Source organism: Colias philodice, chromosome 15 (genome assembly GCF_061535455.1).
Source record: "Colias philodice isolate Cphi_HAF_F1 chromosome 15, ilColPhil1 Martin Lab GWU primary, whole genome shotgun sequence".
Taxonomy (NCBI): Eukaryota; Metazoa; Arthropoda; class Insecta; order Lepidoptera; family Pieridae; genus Colias; species Colias philodice.
Genome location: NC_143100.1, coordinates 7,737,907 through 7,762,164, shown reverse-complemented (window position 1 = coordinate 7,762,164; position 24,258 = coordinate 7,737,907). Strand labels below are relative to the sequence as shown.

Sequence of the window (24,258 nt, the reverse complement as noted above, 5' to 3'; positions counted from 1 at the left end):
AGGGACTTGACTGCGGTGTTTATGCTGGCTAGGTAGGATTGATCTTATTGACGTGATTCATTAAACTCGCCCACGCTCATGCCGCTCGCGACGCATCTACTGGCTGCACACGCTGCGCTCAACCCGCTGAGTATGGCCAGGGACTTGACTGCGGTGTTTATGCTGGCTAGGTAGGATTGATCTTATTGACGTGATTCATTAAACTCGCCCGTGCTCATGCCGCTCGCCACGCATCTACTGGCGGCATACCCTGCACAATACCCGTAGAGGATGGCCAGGGACTTGACTGCGGTGTTTATGTTAGCTAGGTATAGAAATTATTGTTCTTTTTAATATTTTTGATATGTATAGGTATATTTGCGGATTTCTCCTTCCAAGTCGTTAGAAAAGTTCACTCTAAATAAATAATGCTACCTCTATAATTTTATAACTTAGCATGCATATCGTACATTTTCAATTATTTGATCTTACGACTTATCATACATAATATGTATAATAAAAAAACATCGATGCGTTATTATATGCCAATTTATAACTGACAATTGTTAATTTAATAATATTCTTTCTGCAGTAACCTACTAAGCAGCCAACGTCACTACGACTGGGGACTTCGCGCGCTTAAGGCGGCAGTGGGCAGCTGCGGTACGGCGCTGCACGCACGTGGCGCTGTAGGCGAGCTGGCCCAGCGCGGTATCTTGCGAACCGTGCTCAAACTGAATAATATGTCGAAACTTACTAAACCGGACGCGGAGAGGTGAGATACTAGATAAATATTGCTACTTAATTGTTCTGTGAAAATTTTGAAAGACATTATGATTTGTGTGTCGACCGCATTGGCAATAGCAGTGCATTGCAAGTGCAAACAGAGGTTCGGAATGGTCTCGCTATTAGCTTTCCTTAATATAATCATAGCGGCTAGGTGTATGGTGATAACCGACTGTTGCTTTTCATATGAAAAAGATGATGAAGATGCAAAGTTCATTTAAATTATTTTATCATTTTATCACATACAATCATGTAGATGATATACTTGTTTGGTTCCAGATTTGAAAATATTCTTTCACTAGTTTTTGCTGACGTTCCCGAGGAGCAATCTACAGTTGATTCTATCTATATGAGCATTGACTCCGGTTTCGAACCGTTACATCTCATACGCAATCAATTACAGGTACATTTTATCTTTAAAAAATAACAATACTTTATTAACCCATTGAGCCCCGAACGGCCCGATCGGTCCACGACACAATAGATTTTCTATTGTGTCTGTGATTCCGGGGCCTGAGTTATTAAGCTTTTAATGAACCGTTTTCACGATTTTAATATACTTAGATAAAACGTAAATTGGAAGAACTTTAAAAAAATGAAAATGTTTACAGACACAAAAATGTATGGAATTATATGAACAATTGCAACAAAGAATGGGAGTAGTAATTGTTGGCCCTCCTGGCTCCGGTAAAACAACCATTAGGAAACTACTCAAGACCGTAAGTATAGCCTTATGGCTTTATGGCTAATTTATAAAAATTAGTTTTTTATTTAAAAAATACTCGATAAAATCAAATTGCGGTGAAAACTGTTTGTCTTCGAAACTTTTTTACTTACTTTCTTCAATCTCCTGTCAATCTTATCTCCTGGGTCTTTCGCCCCGGTTCTTCATGATATAACTCCTCAATACAATTACACTTACATAACACAACTAACAAATAAATAAATAAACATGATATTTTCCATTGACAGGCGCTCATACAGCAAGGTAAAACAATAATGGAGCACGTGATATACCCCAAAGCAGTGAGTCGGGAATGCTTATTAGGTCGAGTGGAACCTGACACCCGCCAGTGGATAGATGGAGTTATATCAACTATAGCTTTGCAAGTGTCGCAACAGAGCACAGGTTAGAAATGAAATGAAAACTTTATTGCACCAAATCTTAGCAAACCTATCCCAATAATTATTTACAATACCCGACCTTATAGCTGTGATAAAAACATTTTAACAAATATAGGAATGACTGTTCTATATTTGATGAATATTTTTGTGTGTAGTGTGTTTTGGAATTGAAATTGACTAATATGTTCATGCATCAAAATAATCTGAACACTCACTGTCCATAAATTCAGTTGATCAGTAGCATCAATATAATCACATCGTATATTGTAAGTTTACTTGTAATTCTTTGTTTAACTTCATTATTGATTAATTATTTGTTTCACTATTACTTTTATTTCAGGTGATGAATTACAATAACGATTCATTTTACAAATATATTTACAGACGTATGGTCATGGGTGGTATGCGACGGTGACATAGACCCACAATGGATAGAAGCTCTCAACTCAGTACTAGACGACAACCGTCTATTAACTCTGCCTTCTGGTTGGCGCGTACAGTTCGGACAGAACGTTAACTTTGTGTTCGAGACGCATTCTATGGAACACGCTTCGCCGGCTACTATATCGCGCATGGGGATCATTTTGTTGAGGTATTGTCTAGTATTTCCCCGAACTTTTTACGTATTGTCTTGAATAGAGTTAATTAATTTAATCGAAATAATTTTCTACATATTAATTATTAATAATCTCGAATTAATCCAATATCGTTAAAATAACTCGTACGGTAGTATTCCTCTAACCGCTAGCGCAAAAAGTGTTTCGACACTCAAATCTCAATACATGCTTACTGAAAGAGACTTTAGCAGTGTCGTTTTATGAGTCTGTGTACTGTAGACACCCGTTTGAACGACTTACGAGTTACGACACTGCTCAAGATACTCTATATAATGTAAAATACAAGCAACTTTGGAGTATTACATAATATAGGTTCTGTATTAAACAAACTGAAGGTGGTTAGGTTCTGTATTAGACAATTTCTAAAACTTGTTTAATAATAAAATACTTTAATTACCTAAAATTTTAGTGATGAAGATAGCTGTGCTGATGAAGTTTTTAATACCTGGATTCAAAAAGTGGACACGGAAAATGAAATACTACGCTTAACGATACCTATTTTACAAAATGTAATACGCAAATGTTTGAAATGGTTCAACACGCATAAGTCGAATGTTACAGTCAAAACATACAATGTCTCATTAGTAAGTATATGCGATACATATATTTAATATTTTGTTTGATATCATAACATGTGCTTGCTATTAATTTATTATGTATAAAATATTTCTTAAAAAAACATACAAGGTAGGTACATTATATTGATTCAATTTCATCAAAGTTTTTGTTAACATTATTAATTTTTGCAGGTAAAGCAAATTCTAACGCAACTGGAATATATAGTTCAAGAAACCGATACGCATATACATGTATCAAATGAAGAAATTATTTACTTAGCTCTGCAATACAGCGTGATAGGTTTACTTAAAGAAAATGCAATACATGCGTTTCATGACGAAGTAAGTGATTTTTCTGATTGAATTTTGTCGTGTAATTAAAAAAACATACTTTGATATAAACCCTCACATAATAATAGTTATGTATTGGAATGTACATATTCAACTAATACCACAGAAACCAAAACTATGCTATAAATGTGCTTAATTGTTATTTACTTTTCTAGATGTCAGATATTTTGCATGCAACTATCTCGTTTGAATCAAAGTTTAGATAGAACTAGGCAATGGTTTTTTTTTCTATATATATTTTATTTATAATATTTCCTTCTCATTTAAACAGATGTCAGATATTCTCGGTCCACCTCCGAACCCGGGAACTAATTTATGCGAGCGCGTATCGGACACGCTAGTGATGTCAACCCGGCTGCACGTGCCCGCACACGCACTGCGGGCGATAGTGCGTGCACGATCGCATGCTATACTCATCGGGCCTGATGCGTGTGCTAAAAGGTTAGTTTTATAGCACATAGTGAATAAAATGTTTGTACGTAGATTTTAGTTCATCTCATTTATACTGGAATGATAAATAAGTTTGGATTGTGTTCTCATTGTCATTAAAATTTAAAGTCCACGATGTATGTAATACCACTTTTAATTATTACTGTAACATTGTTTTTATATGTGTAAAATAAATGAATGCCTAACAACATATCCCTTAAAAATTATTCTTTAAAAATTGAATATCATTACCACGAAATTTGGTTGAAAAATTGCAAGCAATATAAGCAATAACATTTCTTTTTCAGCACTTTAGCCGAGCACATCTTAAAAGACTTTAACACCACGGTTGTTACAATCGATTGTACACCTATTTTGGAACCTACGGATATCATTGCTGAATTAAAAAGGGTGATTATTTCTATTTACAGTCGTTGTCGATTACTTTCCATGAAATTATTATAACTTGAATATTTTATATAAAATTCGTCTACATTTTTGGTATGTTTCAAAAATAACAGTCTCCAAAGCACTAAAATATGATTATCTGTTTAGAACAATGTGATCCGCACGGGTGGTGGTGGAGTGGTATTGCTAGTGCGAGCTCTGCACCGCGCGTACACTGACGAGTGGGGATCTTCACCCGTACACTCGTTTTTGTTACAGGTAACACTGTGCAGCATATAATTTATTAAAATTTGGAATGAAGTGAAGGCAATTATATCAAAGTACATAAAATAGAGATTTTTTCTTCAGAATTTATTTTATAAATGGTTTAGTTAGTTTTTGTAATAATATATATTTTTTACAAAAACTAACCTTTTAATCCGATACACTATCAATTGTTATGTAGTTGATGCAAGGTAACGGCTTCTGGGCTTCGGAAGAAAATGGAACACAGTGGTATAGCACAGCTCGGGTCAGTGTCATAGCAACCGCTTCGCCTCGCCTCGCACTCGCTTCGCGTCTGGCCGCTGCCTTCGCCCATTTAATATTACCGTGAGTTGATAACATATTTGTTAATTTATGCCTTCGCCCATTTAATATTACCGTGAGTTGATAACATATTTGTTAATTTATAATATTTCATGAAAATTTCCTCAGATTTAAAATCGAATATAAGAAAATGTTGATATTCAAAGATTAACTTTTTTATAGCGAGCCATCCGACGAGGAATTATTGGAGCTTTTAAAATACTATTTAAGTGAAAATGTAAATAAGAATATTTCGGATACTGACATATCCAACTTGTCGCAAAACATTTTGTTGATGCTAAGAGAGGTATAGTTACATTTTATTATTTCTTATCACCATAAATTTTATAAGAACAAGTTATTGCATTTAATATTATTTTACAGATTACGGATACTTTTGATACAAGACCACATTACTCATGGAATTCTTCCCATTTAAAGAAGATGTGTGAAAATATAAGGTGGTATAATCCGGCCTCAATTAATGATATAACAATGGTATGTCTTGTGTATTTGCTCTAATTATAATTCCAACTACAATTTTTTCTAAAAACAAATATGTATCATTATAACTTTTATGTTTTAGGCTCTAAATGCGCAAGCGTATATAATATTCCGAAATCAACTAGTGACTGACAATGAGAAAGAGCAATACGATGCTATCGCTAGAAAGTACCTCAAAGTGAACAATAACATGTATTTTAAACCGATACAACGTGGTGATGGCATTTATTTGGAAACTGTTGATTATGCGATGTGGTATCAAAGTACACAAATGCTTATCAATCAGTGCTGTAAGTATTTTAAACTTTTGTAATACATAAGATTATTGCAATATAAACGGTATTTTGATGGTTTTTACATGAAATCTTTTCAGTGACGGACGATGAAAAGATTTTTGGTGACGCGGGTATAGAAGTTTGCAAAGAGTTGTCTATACTGTGTCCTGTTATTGCTCTTGCGGTAAGAACCCTTTCTTATGTGATTGCGAAAATAATACAATTTTATGGTAGAAAATTATAAGGCATTTTAAATGTATATTCAGTGTATCTTATGGCACACTGAATAGGTAACAAATCAAATGTATAAATTCAAAAATTTATTTTTGGTTAGATAATATGAATGTACGAACCACTTCATTAGCTCTTTTTTAGATTTTTTTCCAAAGAAAAAAAAAATGTCTATCAACGAATTGGTTAAAATGTAGCAGCCAGATTTTTTCACTAACCTGTCATACATTAATAACCCCGCAGTTGAACGGCGGTATAGCAACAGCAGTTTGCGGGCCGGGCGCGGGTTCGAGCGCAGCTGGCCGTGCTGTGTGCGCAGCGCTCGCTGCCAACTGCGTGCTAGTGGAGATACCCACGCACTTTGCCCAGCAGTTTAAAGCTGTATGTATTGTTTGGATTTCATTTTGACGTGACAACGTCTTATAATTCGATTGAGCCGGCTGCACGCTCGAAAAAACATGACTCATGCGGCATTACCTCACTCTGAGGCGTTCCATGTAAGGCTTGAAGTGCAAGCGAGAGCGCGGAACGAGCGACAAAGAAGCACAATCGGCCTTAAGACGTTGTCACGTTCAACTATCGTCAGTAAACCGACTTTACAGACAACCAATTTTTTAAGATGGCGAGGATACGTCAAGGACAATTAGAAGAGAGAAAAAGAAGAGAAATATGCACATCCCGCCTTTATCTTGTTTATGGTACACGGTGTCAAAAACATCGTTACCAAAATAAAAAAAATAAATATATTTAAAATATCTAAGTTGAGCTTTCACACTTTCGATTTTTTTTATTATCGGAACGTTGAAATTATTCACAGGCCTTAATATCAGCAAGCGAAGGAAACCGCACACTAGTAATTGTAAGCGAATGGTCAGCAAATTCAAGTAATTTGGCAATCATAGAAGCGTTCATTCGCGCGCACTCAATACACGCACTGCCGTCGAACGTTATGCCCGCTATTGGACAAAATGCTGAACAGACATTATCGCGTAAGTTTCTTTATATGTATATATGCACCTTTTTGACGAAATGCGAACTTTTACTATCTACAATCTAACTATCAAAAATCAAATGCGATTCCTTAATAATATTTTGTACTTGGAAATCTCTTATGTTTCACAAAAACAAAAACTTTTATTTTAGACATACGACAAAATCTCGGTATTTTAATTTTCCTTGATAAAAATCAAGAGAATTTATCAGAATTATTAGAGAAATATCCATTTTTATACAATACTTCTCAATTGACGTGGCTCGAACAATGGTCAGAGGAGACGCTAAAGGAGATGCCTATATTGGTCATACAGAGGTATTCCATATTAACGCACATTCACTTAGTGTGGCTTAGCACTATTGCACATATTCATAAGGTAAAGTATTATATTTATGTAGCACATTATAGTAGGGGAGCCCAAGAGGGGATTTTGGGATTTACTCGAGCGCGTCAGATTACTATAAGGGACGGTACCTTAGCTATTCATTAGTACCTCTAGTCAATATGAGCAGTTATGGTTGGTGGGTGCGCTCAGGGGCCCCGCTGGAAAATTTGAATAATCCATAATTCCCTAAGGTTGAGCTCGAATCGTCAGATTAGCGAAATGGGGACTTCTTATATTGTAATTAACCCCCCCATATATTAATCTGACGCGCTCGAATAATATTACTTTAATTTTTTACCCTTTCTTCATAGCGATTAAATCGCCACTTAAATCGTCAGATTAACGTATACTTTTTTTCAGTGACGTCCTGGAGCATGCAAAATATCAATATCTAACGCACTTGAGTATTTCCAAGCCAATTTTTTTCTTTTTTAAATTAAAAAAAATCAAAAAACCCTTCCCCACCGCTAAAAGTGAAAACATTATAGGACCTTTTTTTCTCGCTATGGTCTAATCTACCAATTCTAATAGGTTCCCGTGACGCTCGAGTAAATCCACATTTAGCATCCTGGGCTCCCCTACTATTATTTATATGTATTTAAAATAGTATTTCCCATGAGAATATATCACCATAACTGTATACAAACTTTAATAAAAACTCGATTAATGGCAAGTAATATTATTCATCAGGTTAATGAAGGAAGATGCCATTGATTCTAAAGAAGATTTAAATACAATTCCTGTTGAAGAATTTGTTGGTATATACAAAAGTCTGGAGTCAGAATGGATGAGGAGTCCGTACAGATATATAAATTTCATCAAATCTTTCTATCACATTGTGAATAGAAAGAAATCGTCGTTGATGCAACGCCAGAGCATGCTACAGGTTAGTTTATTCCTTTAGACTATATTAAAAACCAATGTTGTCCAAATATTGTGTTTCCCTTCAAATACAATTAACTTGTGTAAATATTACAACTTTAGTAAACTAAAATATTAAATTCCACACAATTAACGGTGACATAGATAATTGAGTATTTGAATAAAATTTTTTTTTGTGCTAAATGGAAAGAATATATATTAGTTTTATAACAAAACTGTTTTTTTTAATTTTTTTTTTGCAATAATTCAAAAGTTATTTCAAATTAAAAATTAGTCTTTGAATCCAGTACCGAAAACACACCGACAACTCCCGAAGCGTCACCCGAACGCGTGTGACGTCATAATGTTAGTTTTCACTCATTGCAGTTGATAGAAAAACGTATACAACTATAACATTTTGACGTCACATCTATCGTGACCAGTCATGGCGCGTTTATAGTCACGTGACTTTAATTTAAATTTCATCAATTTTTAATTGCTTATAATTAATTGAAAAATATTTTTTTTGGAGATTTTTGCATTAAATATCAATATTATTAATAATAAAGTTTTAAAATACATAAAAAAAATCAATATTTTTTTATTATTCAAATACTCAATTGTACACAAAAAAAAATATTCTTTTGCTTATAAAATTGGAAACGAATGTTATATAATTTTTTGTTACATAGTCGGGTGTAGAGGCTTTACGACGAGCTCGCAGCGAAGTAAGCACTCTTCAGGCAGAAGCAGCAGAACAAGAAGCTGAACTATCGGACAAACGAGAGAAAGCAAATAAAGCGCTTGAACAAATCGGCGCTACCGTCAGAGCTAATACCGATAAACACGAAGAAATGCAACAGTTGAAGAAGAATATTGAACTGGAGAATGAAAAGCTACAAATTCGGTAAGTATAGAAATAAATAAATAGATAAATGCTTAAGAATATTTTAATTTCCATGCAAAGACGCATTTGAATAATAATAAATATAGGCAGTTTTATTTATGAAATAAAAAATTTGAATTTCAGTAAAAAGGAAATAGAGGAAGAATTAGCAACAGTGGAACCAGTAATTGCAGCCGCTAGAGCTGCGGTGGGTGATATCAAGCCAGAATCTCTTAGTGAGGTAAAATCAATTTATCATATTCCATTCAAACACTAAATAATTATTATTTCTAGTAAAGAATTACGAATTTTCAAACTAAATGTATAATTAGTAATTACTTTACTCGATTTCCTCATAATTTTGAAAATTTCTATAGAAATATTATAGTTGCAAGGAGAGATTGAGTGTGATCTTTTGGTTTCGAAAATTTAACAATACTACATAATATTTAATGTTTATGTTTAAAATATTTTTTAAGGTGCGTTCGCTGCGAGCTCCCCCAGATGTAGTGCGTGATGTGCTAGAGGGTGTTTTACGGCTCATGGGCATCGCTGATACTTCGTGGCACTCCATGAAGAGCTTCTTGTCTAAACGCGGCGTTAAAGAAGATATCAGGTAGACATGAGTTGAGAGATAAAATGTGTACGATAACATAGTTTAATGTTTTGCTATTTATTTATTTTGAATTTTTTAGAATGACTACTCATTTTTTCATCCTGTTACTTAATGAGCAAGAAATAGTCTTTGTCATATTATTCCTGCATATTTGATCGAATCGGTGGTAAATGTTAAAAATACTTATGTAATGACGATTCGAATGTGCTACTAAATAGTAGTCTAATTGAATAAATGAATGTTCGAGTTTGAGTTTGCTATATCATGTCTAATTTATCCTGTTCTCAAAAATTTCCATCAAAGTCGTCGAATAAATATTAATATTTGCGTATCCAGATGTCTAGACGCGAGCCAAATAAGCCCGGAAGCGGTGCAATCAGTGGAGCGGCTGCTAGAGCGGCGCGGCGCGTCGTTCGAGCAGGCCACGGCGAAGCGCGCGAGTGCCGCGTGCGCGCCGCTGGCCGCGTGGGTGCGCGCCAACCTGGCGCACGCGGCTGCGCTCGCACGGGTCAGGCCGTTGCAAGCGCACCAGCGGGACTTGCACAAGTAGGAGTAATGAATTATTTACTATGTGGAAAAATGCTTAAGTATTTTAAAAATGGTGGATGCAACATTTTATTATTGTTAAGTGGATGAAACATTTTATTATTAAGCTATTGCATAACTTCTATCGCGGGCCTTAAGCGCGGAGACCGAATCCAGAAATTCCGTAACGAAAAAACCTCACGCTCCCCACTACGACGGGCGCGGAGGTGTGGCTTGAAGGCATATAGCATATAGCATGCAATAGCTTTACCGCGGCAGTCCCCGAGTGCCACACGTCTTTTTGTTATACTTAACGATAGTTAGTTGTTACGTTTGCGAGGTATGCAACTAAATTTGTGTAATATAAATTATTTTTGCATGGTTAGTATGATAAATTTGTAATATAATAAAATTAGAATTTTGATAAATTCTTAGCAAATGTGCTTTTTAACCGACTTCAAAAAAAAGTAGGAGGTTCTCGATTCGGTCGATATATAATTATATTTTTTTATATATGTCTTATTTCAAATTGAAGATATATCAAAAGAATCATTGTTTTGAGGTTTACCTTACTTGAAGATTTCCCAAAGCGTTCACCATTATACAATACTATTGTACGTTAGTTATAAATGTATTTTTGTAAAATGTTATTTAGTAGAATATAGTCGCTACTCATTTTTCCTTCGATCCAAATGATAAATTACTAATCTTCCAGAAACCTCCAGCGCGCGGAAGCCCAACTCGAAGCGCTATCAAGTGGCATGACATCAGTAGAAGAACGTGTATCAGCGCTCCAAGAGCAGCTCGGACAACACACGCGTGATGCAGCCACTCTAGAGCTGCGGTTAACTAACGTCACAACTACCATACAACATGCTACGCGATTACTATCACAACTGGCTCATGAATACGACACTTGGGAGACTGATGTAAGATGTTTTATGCGATAATAATCCTACTAATATTAGTACAAGCAGCTCGGGCAAAATATAATTTGTAAAAAACAGATGTTTACTTTATTATTAACTATATTTTTTGTTGCAGTTGAAGAATATATCAGATGAAATATCAGAATTAAATCAACGGTCTCTGTTAGCCGCTGCATACATAGTCTATTTGTCTGATTTGACGGAACCACAAGCAAGGTAATGCACATAAATACACTTAAAATTATATTCCCTGATAAATGTACATGTTTGATACTAATGTTATAATATTTTTTTTTACAGAAATTATATCTTAAAATGGAGTGCACTCATAGGATATGAACAGGAATCGTTCTCAGTAATCAATTTTCTGTCCAATACGGAAAAACAATTGAAGTGGGAGGCAGACGGCTTGCCTCTTGATCAAACTGCTCTAAAGAATGCAGTTTTGGTGGACCAGGTAGGTGGACTTTAAAATTTTATTACTATTATAACGTTGATATTGTAAGTAGTATACCTTCCCATTTCCATATCTGTTGTATTCGAGTTTGATTTAATTAATCAATGGTCCAAAAATATGTCTCTCTAAATTTTTTTGCTCTCGTTTAAGCAATGATTGAAGTATTATTTTTAAGTCATCTTTTTCATCTATTCTTTTAAATAAATACTCCACAAATAGTGTAATTTATCATTACAGGTATTACAAACACGTAAATGTGGATTGACTCCGTTAATTATAGATCCTGATGGGGATGCTATTTGTTGGTTACGAAATACTTTATCGGGTACTGCTTGTGACTTTGTCTCGCAAACCAGTGATAAGTTACAAACTGCTGTTCAATATGCCTTGAGGTAAGTATACAAGCCGTAATTAGATTTTTTAATATTTTTTTTAATAGTTTCAAAATAGTTCTGTTACATATGTAGAGCTGCTATTATACAAGTTATATTAAATTCAAAATTTCAGATCACTTATTTAATACTAGCGGCCCGTCCCGGCTTCGCACGGGCATTAAATGTCTGTCTGTCTGTCTGTCTGTCTGTCTGTCTGTCTGTATGTGAAGGCATCACGGGAAAACTGACGGTTCGATTTCGATGAAACTTGGTATAATTATACCTTATTATCCTGGGCGTAAAATAGGATACTTTTTATCCTGGAAAAATACGTAGAAAAAAAATTAATCTTAATTCTTCAGTTTTATCCATAGACGTTGTTCTGTAGAGTGTAGAACCGCGAACACACGTTCCGTATTATTATAGGCCTAGCCGTATTTGGGTCCAATAGATATTTATAAGATGTCATTGTCAGAGTTACTCAAAATGGAGAAATAAACCATCCACGCGAAGACCGACATCCGCGCGGACGGAGTCGCGGGCGGAAGCTAGTTTTATATAAATGGGTTTAGTTCTGAAAAGAACTGTTTAAATCGGTTTAGTTACTTACTAAACGAATTATTATCAAGCGTAAATTCCGCACACGTCCATCACGTAGGGAGCCGACCGCGCGAGTAAGCCGCGCGGCAAGTTTATTTCGTGATCTTAACCCCCCTCCCGTACCCCTGCCCGAGTGACGCCTACAACGCATAGCTAGCCGAATACAGTTTATTTTTTAATTTTTTTTAACTCGTGATATCTTTTGAATGGATTGTCAGAATCGAATAATTCAAAAAGTAATATAAAGATATTGAAGCAGTCTTAAATAATACATCGTTTATTTTGATAAGGGTTAATACCAAGGTACAAATAAAGAGCTTTTTGTAGCGGTGGTATTTTAATTTCTTTTTTTCAATAAAAAAACGCTTATTGTGACATGACTGTAATAGTTAGAGATATGCTGCCGCTGATTTTTTGTAGATAATGGTGTGTTCTAAAAAAATGTAGTATATCATTTTGTTCTATCATCAATAGTTTTCGCAGCGCACGCGATGTAAGGTAGTTTTTTGATATTTTTTTCACACCTTGGATTACGTTATCGTAATTTTAGTAAGGATGCCTATTTTTTTTGAAAATGAAATATAGCCTATGTCACTCAGAAATGATGTAGCTTTCCAACAGTGAAAGAATTTTTCAAATCTGCCAAGTAGTTTCGGAGCCTATTCAATTCATACAAACAAACAAACAAACAAAAAATCAAACCTTTCCTCTTTATAATATTTGTATAGAAACACTTTTTGTGAGTAATTATCCCTCTATATAAGTGCGATTTATTGCCAAGTGACTTTCTTTCTTATCTATAACATCACAAAACAGTGGAGAAATAAAAAATAATTTGGAAAATCCAAAAGTGCACGCCTCATAATTTTTTTTTAATAAATATTTATTAATTATTATTTTTGTTTATTTAATAACAATTAAACCACATCGAATCAGACCCTGAAAAATGAAAGGGTTCTATTCCTGAGCATACTCAAGCGTAAGAGAAAAAAAAAGACTCGATTAGTAAAGTATTTCGGTCGCTATCGTGTTAACAAGAAAAAGGATCCGCACATACAGACACACGGACGTCCAAGACAGAACTTTTTTAAACTGTTTTTTAACTAGTTTAAATAACAAAAATGACATCAAAAATATCATGAACGTTAAAAATAGTGTTTTTTCTTAATATGTGTGTGTATGTATTATCTTACAAGTGCAATGATATGAATGATACATAAAGACATTTTAAGTTTGAAAAATCAGATGTTTTGCGCGAAGTGACAGTAGTACCCACCTCAACGCTTCGCTTATGAGGCGTGCAATTAAATCCTTTCAGGTCAAAATATGTTCTAGTTAATTCCACTTCAATTATTTGCAGGTTAAACCGTACTCTAGTAGTATACGACGTAGATAGCATACACGCAAGTTGGTGGGCGGCACGATCCGCTTCGTTACTATTGGTCACACGAGACACGCACTTGGCTGGGACATTACCTTCGTATGTGCTTGCCGTTGTTAACCCGTTGTACTTTACTGCGAGGTTGCATGCTTTGCTTGGTGAGATTATCTTATTATTTGGTCTGGTTTGGATGGAAGGGATTGCACGAAATATAATTGTATTACAATAGTATTGCAATCGAACTTTATGTGATATGGAACCAGATGCAAGCTCTAATCGACCGTCTTTTTTATAAAAGAAACTTTTTTCTTTGTCAATGATTAATCAACAAATTTTCAAAGTATCCGTTAATTTTTCATTTCGCAATCATAAAATTATCAAATTGATTATTTCAATATCCATTTTAGATCAATTAATACATTACACAATGCAAAAGCAAAATCCTGAAATGAACGAAAAGACAAAGGAGATTAAATTAAAGAAAGCTACGCTGCAAAAACAACTTCACGAATTACAGGTAAATTTTGGCAATTTCACTAGCTTGAACACTTACATATTTGTAAATTGATGTTGTTCAAATATATTTTTAGGAGAACCTTCTTAAAGACCTGTCCATGAATAGCGACATCTTACACGACGCAAATCTTATTGCTTCTCTAAACAAAACTCGTGAAACTAGCGTCACTATATCAGAATCGTTAAAATCAGCACAAATGATTGAAGAAGACTTTAGAGTTTCATGTCAAGCGTATGGAGAAAGCGCTTTAAAAGCGGCGCATTTAATTCTAGCTGTTAAAGAATTGGTTAATAAGAAACCGCTCGTTACAATACCAGTCGAGACTATGTTAGATGTTTATGTGGAAGCTGTTAAAAGAGTGCCGGTAAGTTGATTTGATCAATTTTATAGTTTCTAATAATGTTATGTTTATTATTGTCCTGTCGTATTCCATATGGAATCGTTGAAAAAATGTTAATTTTTTTATTTTTTATTTTTATTTATTTCTTTATTTGTATCAGGCAGCATTGCCCATATATTGTTAGTAGTACTTATTCTAGTGTTAATAAAACTACATATACTTATTTTTAGATTTAAGAGTTACAAGCCATTTCTTGTTGATAAAATTATGTACATTATTGAGAACTTTTAAAATACTATTATCATTTTTATTAATTCTATCCCTAATTGAAAAAATTTTTTTCCTTATTATAGCATAAGCGCATTGCCCACTTATTTTACAGGATATAAAAAATATTAACAGTTCTGATGTCGTAAAATATTTGGCTCGAAGAATAATAGAAAGAGTTTTACTGAGTTTGCATAAGAAGGATAAATATATAATCGTTTTACACTTGTTAAGACAAGTTTTCGTTGAATTAATTCCGGACAAGGTGAGCATTTTACATTGCAACTGTTTTATATTATTTCTATTAAAAAATTAGTTTTCCTTTCTAGCTGTTAAATACCATCTGTCATTAAGTATTATTTAAACTAATAATCCTCTATTTTTTTAGCTCTGGCAGTTGTTTATTGGTGGTTCTGAACTTGTTGAGGATGGACTCGTTCATGAAATTAAAAAGAACTTCAGTTGGATACCTGATGAGTGCCTAAAAAAAGTAGCTGTGATAAAGGTACGTTTTTTTTTTAAAGAAACCTTTCAATGCGCAATAAAACCATTAAAATAAATTATATTTCATTGTAGATGGAGGATCCAGAATTATTCAACAAACTTTTGCTTAATAATAAGGAAATGTGGTCTGAATTCAATCAGTCTGGAGATTTAAATATTCTAAACAAATTAAAATTGAGTCCTTTCGAAAACGTAGTTGCTATAACTGCTTTACGTCCGGACAGTCTATACAGGACTATCACTGCTTTTGTTGACCAAATTTTGGGTAAGTAGTGTGTCATTTTTCCGCGCAGTATGTCTTTCAGTTTGTCCATTAATTGCTGCTTCCGAGAGTAATTCTCTTTCATTGATCTGTTTAATACGTTTGTAATTTTTTTATTCTTTCTTTTTATCCTTTAGAAGTTAGTACCCCATATATTTTTTTTATTTTTATAGTCAACAATGAATATAGAATAAGTAAAGTACAGGTACTCTGCCTTAGAAATTGATTTAAGTTCTAAGTACATTATTATTAAGGTTTATTAGTTATTTATTATATAATATACATTGAAATTTATCAGGTAGTGGTATACTAAGTGGTGGGGATACCCTTCGTAAAGCGCAACGGTGGTCATCACCAAAACGTGCCGTCCTGCTGTTGGGTGCGCACGCTACGGACCATTTGCAGGCACATTGCCAATCGCAACGACTTATACAGGTCTTTTTTCAATTGTATAACGGCATTATAGAATACAAAAATCAAAAAGTTTACATAATAATGTAATTTTCTACATTTTACAGTAATTTTCATCTAAAATTTAGATTTTAAAGATGTTAGTTAGCTTAGTTTTAGATGAAGTTTTGTAGTTATATTGAATACAAAAAATAGAATACTGATAAGCATGATCAAAATCACACTGCTTAAAATTAATTTTTTAATCAATCAAAAAATGCAGGTTGGCGTAGAGGAAGGTCGGGAAGTATTTGAAAGAGCAGTAGAAGAAAGTCGCAGCGGTGGCTGGGTTGCTATTAATGTTGGCGCATCGCCTTTCTCCAAACATCTGCGTGATTTTCTGGATAGTTTGGCTAATCGCGCAGTAAGTAACTTACTTGTATATTATAATATTAAACTACATCTCCGATGTAATAACTATCGTATCAATGTTTTAAATGAGTACCTTGATCTATTTTTATAATGTTTCAGATAGAAGATTTTAATGAAGAGTTTCGCGTCTGGGTTTTGGCTGAAGATCGTGACATACCATCAGCAATATCCAGTTCTTGCGTCAACGTCATTCTTGAGGTAACATTTTCAATATATTTTACTAATTTTTTCAAATTTATTTCAGACTAGCTTACCGCCCGCGGCTTCGCCCGCTTTGTCTTAAACCTAATAAATTATATACTAAAACCTTCCTCAAGAGGAAGGATTCAAGAATCACTCTATCTATTAAAAAAACCGCATCAAAATCCGCTGCGTAGATAAAGCGACTTTGTTTTATACGATGTAGTGATGAGCCAATATTCATTTACCCAATAAACATATTATATCATTTAACTAGCTGCTCCGCGTGGTTTCACCCCCGTGGCTCCACTCCTGTTGGTCGGTGGTATCTAACACCGAAAGAATTTTTCAAATCGGAAGTTCCCGAGATAAGCGCGTTCAAACAAACAAACAATGTGTTATGTTCTGTTCAGAGTCCGGAAGGTGTAAAACGCAACGTGTGCAGTACACTGAGCGCGTGGGGTGCGGGGCCGCACAGCACGCAAGTCGCGCGACAACTCGCTTGCCTCGCGTTGTTCCATGCACTTGCGATTGAGCGACGTGCGTACGTGCCACTAGGTTTGTTTTGTTTGTATAGATGGAATATATTTATGTTGACTACAATCAAAGTAAGGAATAAGATATACGGCCATGAAGAAAAAAAAAATACAAAATTATTAAGTAGACTCGGTGCAATGTCATTGATTTTTTACAACTTTTAACTTCTTTCGTACTAAATTTTGTTTTGGTAAAAAATATACCGGTCGAATTGATAACCTCCTCCTTTTTTTTGAAGTCGGTTAAAAACCGTTTAAATTCTATTCAAACAATCTGTCTTTACATTTACCTCATAAGAAGTTACTTTGTTTTGTTGCGTCGTAAAAATGGATGCATCCTTATACGTTTTAACAACCTAACATGCAGATAAATAAATATTTTATATATAATATTTTAAAAAAGTGTGCGTGTACTAGTGTACACACGTAAGAAGTGAAACTTCTTTATGACCTTATATCGCGTGGTAGGGAAAAGAAAAAGATGGCGCGCAACGGAAAAATGTTACACTAAATTTTTTTCCAACCCCGATAAAGAAGTTTCACTTCAATAACACGATGCATATTATGTTATTCCAGGTTGGAGCTCCCCCTACGAGTGGGGGTGGGGCGAGGCTAGCGCGGCCCACCTGTGTGTCACAGCCACGCGCTGCACCCGCCCGTTAGTACAAGCGCTGTACGTGGCACGCGTGGCCCGAACGCTCGACCGACGGTTGCTTAACGCGCTTGCGGGTAGTTATTACATTTAAATTATTAAAACATCTTTATTTTTCAAAACATTATACCTTAAATAACTATGACTGACTTTTAAACTAGAAGAGCTCTTTATCTTAAGATCCATTGTTCCTCCTTACAAGTAAATACATTTTTAATGTGGAAGCAAAAGCAGAAAAAAAATATTTTAGGACAGGACAGGACAATTTTTCACACACGGTACGATCTGATCCCATACTAAGCTTTCGCTTGTGTTATGGAAACCAGATGGCTGATAAACAAACATATTTAATTTTAAATAAATACTTATATAGATATTCAACACCCAGACACAGAGAAAACCTCTATGTTCATCACACAAATATTTGCCCCGTGTGGGAATCGAACCCACGACCTCTGGCTTGGAAGGCAGGGCCACTACCAACCAAGCCAACCGGCCAGTCAAATAAAATAATAGGTATGTGTGCGTGCGTGTGCGTGTATGTATGTAAGTGCAGTGCGTGTGCTTTTTTCCCTCTGTTGTTACTATAAGTTATTTGACATAACAATTTCTATTTAATATTTTAATTGTAATTATAATCATTGTAAATTTTATCACGTTGTTTTAATGTAAAAAAAACACGCCCTTACAGACAAGTGCTTGGGGGAACAAGCGTTAGCGAGTAGTTACACGCTGCCGGGGCTTAAGGCGCCGCTGCCGTACACTGGTAGCTTGCAGGTAAGTTATTACGTAGTGGTAAGCTTTTAACTTATTACGGATGCTTTGAATGATCTTCCAATGTAACTAAACACATGTCATTCAAGATACAGTTACATTAGTGATGATTTTTGAAGTGAAACTTCTTTATCGGGGTTGGACCAAAATTTAGTGTAACATTTTTGCGTTACGCCGTACGCGTGACATTTTTGCGTTACGCCATACTCGTGACATTTTTAAGGTCTTAAAGAAGTTTGACTTCTTACGTGTGTACTCTAGTACACGCATACATTTTTTTTTTAATATAGTATGTAATGTATGTAAACATTTATGTAAAAAAAATAATGTTTTCATATCTAGAAACTAAGTAATATTACCTGAAAATTGTGAAAACAACACTTTTAAATTTGTAGTCTTGTAACGTTGTTTGATTTAATAAAAATATGCTCTTTAAAGATTTGATAAAATCAATATCTCAGACGATTCTTAAGAATTTATTAATAATATTTTTAAAAGGTAATTATCGCCTCCACAGGATTATATAACGGCATTTGAGAACTTGCCAGACATGGATTCACCGGAACTGCTTGCTCTACCGGACAATTGTCGCCTTGCGTGGGAGAGGAAAACTGCGGAAGATATAGTTACGGGTGTTAGAGGTACATTTTAATTTTAATACCTTATAAACATTACAGTAAATAAATTAAAATTAATTTAAATATTCATAGTATGTCTAGAAATGCATTACCTACATTATTTAATATGTTTTATATTTGTTTTGAAACTTACACATTATACAGATACCTACAGAAAATTTCCCATTTGTTTCAGAATTAAATTCTACTGTTGACGTAGCTAAGAGCGACACGACTGCACCAATTAAATCCCTTCTCGCTTTGTGGAAAAAATTAATGTCTGGAAATCCTCTCATTAAACCAGACTTCACCGTCGGAAATGTAAGGATCCCATTATTCAATATAACCTGCAATAAATTTGACCTCAGTATACATTTAAATTAATACGAAATAAAATATTTTGCTCGTAAATATTCTTGGAAAGTAATATTATGTAATTTTATATATCTTTAAATAAGTGAAAAATATGCAAATAAATTCAGAACTGTAAAATAACATAAATTATTTAATACATACATATAATATCTATATATTTGACTGACCGGTTGGCTTGGTTGGTCTATCCCCACGCGCAATTGGCGCCTCCCACCACACCCATTGGTTTTATGTCGCTCCCGTCCCCGTCCGTCCCCGGCCTAAAAAGTTCTGGCCGGGCTCGAAAAAGAACAAGGTCGGTTGAGTCATTGGAAACATCCAAAAGGTTCAAACAGTCGGGCACAGTCTCCTATACTGTGCCCCAATCGACAAATAATTTTGTTCCCAAACAGGGCGATTCGTCCTCCCATTAACCCGCCCGTATTAGCGGGCGGCGCTATACACCTGCTGCAGAGGACGAATCGTCCTGAACAGCATCCCCCACGCAGCCTCCTAACGGAGGCCGCGTGTGTGAAGACCCTTGCTGCTGCTTGGTTGGTAGTGGCCCTGCCTTCCAAGCCAGAGGTCGTGGGTTCGATTCCCACCCGGGGCAAATATTTGTGTGATGAACATGGATGTTTGCTCTGTTTCTGAGTGTTAATTATCTATATAAGTATTTATTTAAAATTATATACGTATGTTTATCAGCCATCTGGTTTCCATAACACAAGCGAAAGCTTAGTATGGGATCAGATATTGCCGTGTGTGAAATTGTCCAGGAAATTTATTAACGTGATAACGTTAATAAATTTCCTATATAATTTAATAAATAAACTTGTGTCACACCAAAACCTCACGAGCGCGATCGCAGGTATAACGAGAGAGAGACGGACCGATCTCCCGTCTCATCTCGAGCGCTGCCACTGCATTATGTTATCACGTAAACATCTCGATCGTATACCTACTTTACAAACAACCAATTTTTTTTATATAGCGTCCCGGGTGGTGGGGTGCGGTGTGTGCGGGCGAGGCTCGCGACGCGGCGCTCACCGCGCGCACCATACACCACGCGCTCGCCGCACTGCACGCGCAACGGGAACGACCGCCAATCACTTGCGTATGTATACTTAATACTTATACTCGCTTTCAGGAAAATCACGTGGAAGTTAAATGTTACCCGCAATAAAAACCGCCTACATCACTCTCTAACCTCATAACTATTTCCAAACACAAAATCATAACATAAAATCGCTCTATTTCGACGTGAAAGGACAGACAAACTTTCGCATTTAATTAAGGACAACGTTTTGCTTAAGTTATTGATTTATTTGTGCTGTATCAGTCTTTTAAGGTCTTTAAATTACTTATATGTAATGGTATTGTTAATTGGACTATAAATGAAATGAAATGAGTTTATTCGAAAGAAAAGTGGTAATACATTGGTGTTATGTGAGAACATGTTCTACACAATTCGCCAGTCACAGCTGGCATGCGAATGGTTGGAATGGAAAGTCGTACTTATTAATAAAAATTATAGGTATACTTATGAAAAAAAATAAATAAAATAAATATCAAATCTAAACTATATAATAATATAATATCAGTGACTCTGTAGGTACCAGAAGAGTGGCAATTACTATGGCCAGGGCCAGATAAACCAGACGATTACATCCGAGAGTTTTGTTTCCGAGCTCGAGCCGCTGTCGCACGCCTTGCTGATACTATGCCCGAAGATTATATTCCTAAGAGTAAGGAAATTGCATTATGCCTATATAAATATTATTTTATAGAACATGGGGATCAAAGTAAATGTCATTACTAATTAATATTTTTAAATGGACTAAGCAGGTAATCATTCACTGTTAACATACAAGTTCGTTGTTGGTTTTCGAAAAAGTGTAACGAACAGAATAAAACTCCATTCCTGTTGTATATATTTAAACAATTTGTCTACAAATCGATTTGAAACTTTTTCTTTGGTTATTAACATGTAGCTTATTTAATATGTATGCAATAAACAAGGTAATACTTGTATACGTAGTATATTATTATTAGTCTGTGGTAATACCTAAAATTCTGTTTGTTAAGGTGTGGATATCCGCGGTCTGTTATCCCCGTGTCGCGCGCTAGTGGCGCTGCAGGCAGCTGCCGCAGCGCGTTTGCGTGTCGCACCGCACCGCCTGCGTTTGCACACGCAGTGGGATCCACACGGTATGTTATTATAGTGAATCGAACGTAAATGAGGTATAGAAATGGGATAATAAATAAATATGCTCAGGTAAGATTCTCGTACAAATGAATGTATAATAAAAATTTTATATACCTATCTTAAAAATGTTATTTATATCTAAACAACTATCAGGTATAAAAGTAATTATTTTTATCACTTTTTATTTATTTGCATTTAGCTTCACGATAGGTTTCAAAGGTTATTTCGCATGAAACGCGCTATCTTCTGTAATCAAAGTCAGCTAATCAATTATTTTATACGTAATAATTTCCACCCACACTTGTCATAAAATGTACGCAACATTTCCCTTTAAATTTTGTGGTATTCAAAATTTTCAGATTCAGCAGCAAACGAGGGCGCTCTAATAGTGACGGGTCTACGTATGAGCGCGTGTGTATGGGAGGGCGGTGCGGTGCGGGCGGCGCGCGGGGGGGGCGCACCGCACGCGACCGCGCCACCGCTCGCACTAGCGTATGTGCCCAAGGATGAACACGTGGTTTGTATTTACTTGTACATATTGTATTTATTGTGCCTGAACTTTCCGAAGATATGAAGAAGATTATCCCAATAAGGGCTGATTTTTCAATCGTTGGTTAAAACTTATTCTTCGGATAACGTATTAAACTAACATTTCAAAAATGCATTTTAATTGTCCGGATTTGACAGTTTAATGGTCACATTTTAATATTATCGTGTAATACTTTATTGGACGGATAAGTTGTAACCAAGGATTGAAAAATCGGGCCTAATTCAATTTTCACTTAAATGTCACCTGTCAAAATCAATTTTAGTATCATGATGAAACATAATAAAAAGGGTGCGTGCGTACGAATTAGTCGTGTTAGAAGTGAAACTTCTTTGCTATGCCACGATCGCCCTAAACCCTTTCTCTATCGGTCTCAATCGCTCTATATCATTTTCAAAAAAAAAACGCTGCACGTCTTCGTGACGGTAATATTATTATTATTGTGTTTCGTCCTTAAAAAAATTAGTCTCATGCGCCTAAACATTTTCATTTTAATAACAATGTGATTATAAAATGTATTTCATACTCACAGGACAACGTTGGCGGGTTGGAGCTACCACTATACACGAGTGCCACGCGTTCAGCGCTGGTGTGTTCGTGCCGCGCGCCGCTCGCCGACTCGTTCGCGCCGCGTATCGCCACACTGCACGCCGCTGCGCTATACGTCACACCCGTTGAATAGTTTACTTACTTATATGCTCGTCTATGTCACGCCCTTCGAGTAGCTTACTTACTTATTTACTTACCTACTTAGTAACATGCGTCGCGCCCGTCGAATAGCACACTTGTTTTACTTATATACTTGCTTACCTACTTAGATTTGGGATTCTCTATAAAGATATGTTGTGTTGATACTGTGTTTGAGTAGACTAAGCTAAGAAAGATTGCAGAAATAAAAGTTTATGTGTAAATTGAATCGTTTTATTTTTTAATATTCCTGTATACAAATACTTGTATTCATTTATAAAAAAATTTACTCACCTAACTAGAGGCATTAGTCAAATAAGTACACGCTTTGATAACAATTTTAAATTATTGCAGATGGATATGTGTTACAATTATTCATGCCTAATAACTCTGTATCATTCTCAAACAAAACGAATAAATAAATTAGGCCTTCATATTTTAACTGTGAATATATCGTTTACACTGCATTAGATTTGCCACAGTATTTTCATATATTTTAAATGCTCAACTAACCTAATAAATTTATAAGCAGTTAGAATAAAAATTAAAAAGGAATTTTAAGTTATAGTCGAGCCAATTTAATGGGCAACATTTGACCTCTCTCAATTTTATCTTTGAAGAGAGGTAACCTGCTTAAAAACATCGATTAAAGTGATCGATACGGACTTGAAACATTTTTCAATCGAACTTGAAACACATGTCAATTTTAAAATTCAGTAATAGGTATACTTTCTTTTGTAAATTTAGGGAGCAAAATAAGACAAATATAATACATAATTAAAAAAACACAACGCATTTATTAATTTATGATTCACAAGTAATAAAAAGAATAAAAAGAAAAAATGTTTATCGACACAAAATTGTAGCGACGTCAGTTCTTTAAATCAGAAATTGTTTATTATGTTTAGAATGGTTTATCAGTAAAATCAAATCTTAAAATTACTTGTATCGGTCATTATTATTATAAATATGTACCTAATCGTAATTGAAAAAAGTTAAGCAAATGTGCAGTTCTAACAAAACGAAATATCATGTTATTCTATGTCGTCGTTACTAGGTTACATTGATGAATTTTGTTGAACTGTCAAATGTTGCCTAAATGGCTCTACTATACTTACCCGGGCACAGTTACACCCAGCTCAGCAATGAACAG

The 24,258-nt window shown here is 35.0% G+C and overlaps 1 protein-coding gene across 1 annotated transcript; it reads left to right on the top strand.

Annotated features, from left to right (window-relative positions):
* Positions 1–73: 73 nt before the first annotated feature.
* Positions 74–23,878, top strand: LOC149482356 (cytoplasmic dynein 2 heavy chain 1-like). The gene is made up of 47 exons (XM_089703813.1): positions 74–170; positions 572–754; positions 1,045–1,168; positions 1,377–1,484; positions 1,738–1,894; positions 2,275–2,482; positions 2,917–3,091; positions 3,257–3,406; positions 3,687–3,856; positions 4,153–4,255; positions 4,400–4,510; positions 4,698–4,843; positions 5,003–5,126; positions 5,204–5,317; positions 5,406–5,613; positions 5,697–5,782; positions 6,073–6,210; positions 6,647–6,818; positions 6,973–7,138; positions 7,899–8,094; positions 8,762–8,976; positions 9,100–9,196; positions 9,435–9,571; positions 9,908–10,117; positions 10,812–11,025; positions 11,141–11,241; positions 11,326–11,482; positions 11,720–11,874; positions 13,817–13,995; positions 14,245–14,354; positions 14,428–14,718; positions 15,077–15,226; positions 15,350–15,466; positions 15,538–15,730; positions 16,026–16,162; positions 16,401–16,541; positions 16,649–16,747; positions 17,143–17,287; positions 17,842–17,994; positions 18,609–18,694; positions 19,209–19,332; positions 19,505–19,629; positions 20,657–20,779; positions 21,278–21,410; positions 21,751–21,873; positions 22,231–22,388; positions 22,951–23,878. Exons 1-47 carry the CDS (start codon positions 79–81, stop codon positions 23,098–23,100), a joined length of 6,954 nt encoding a protein of 2,317 aa, XP_089559939.1. The 5' UTR covers positions 74–78; the 3' UTR covers positions 23,101–23,878.
* Positions 23,879–24,258: the final 380 nt, after the last annotated feature.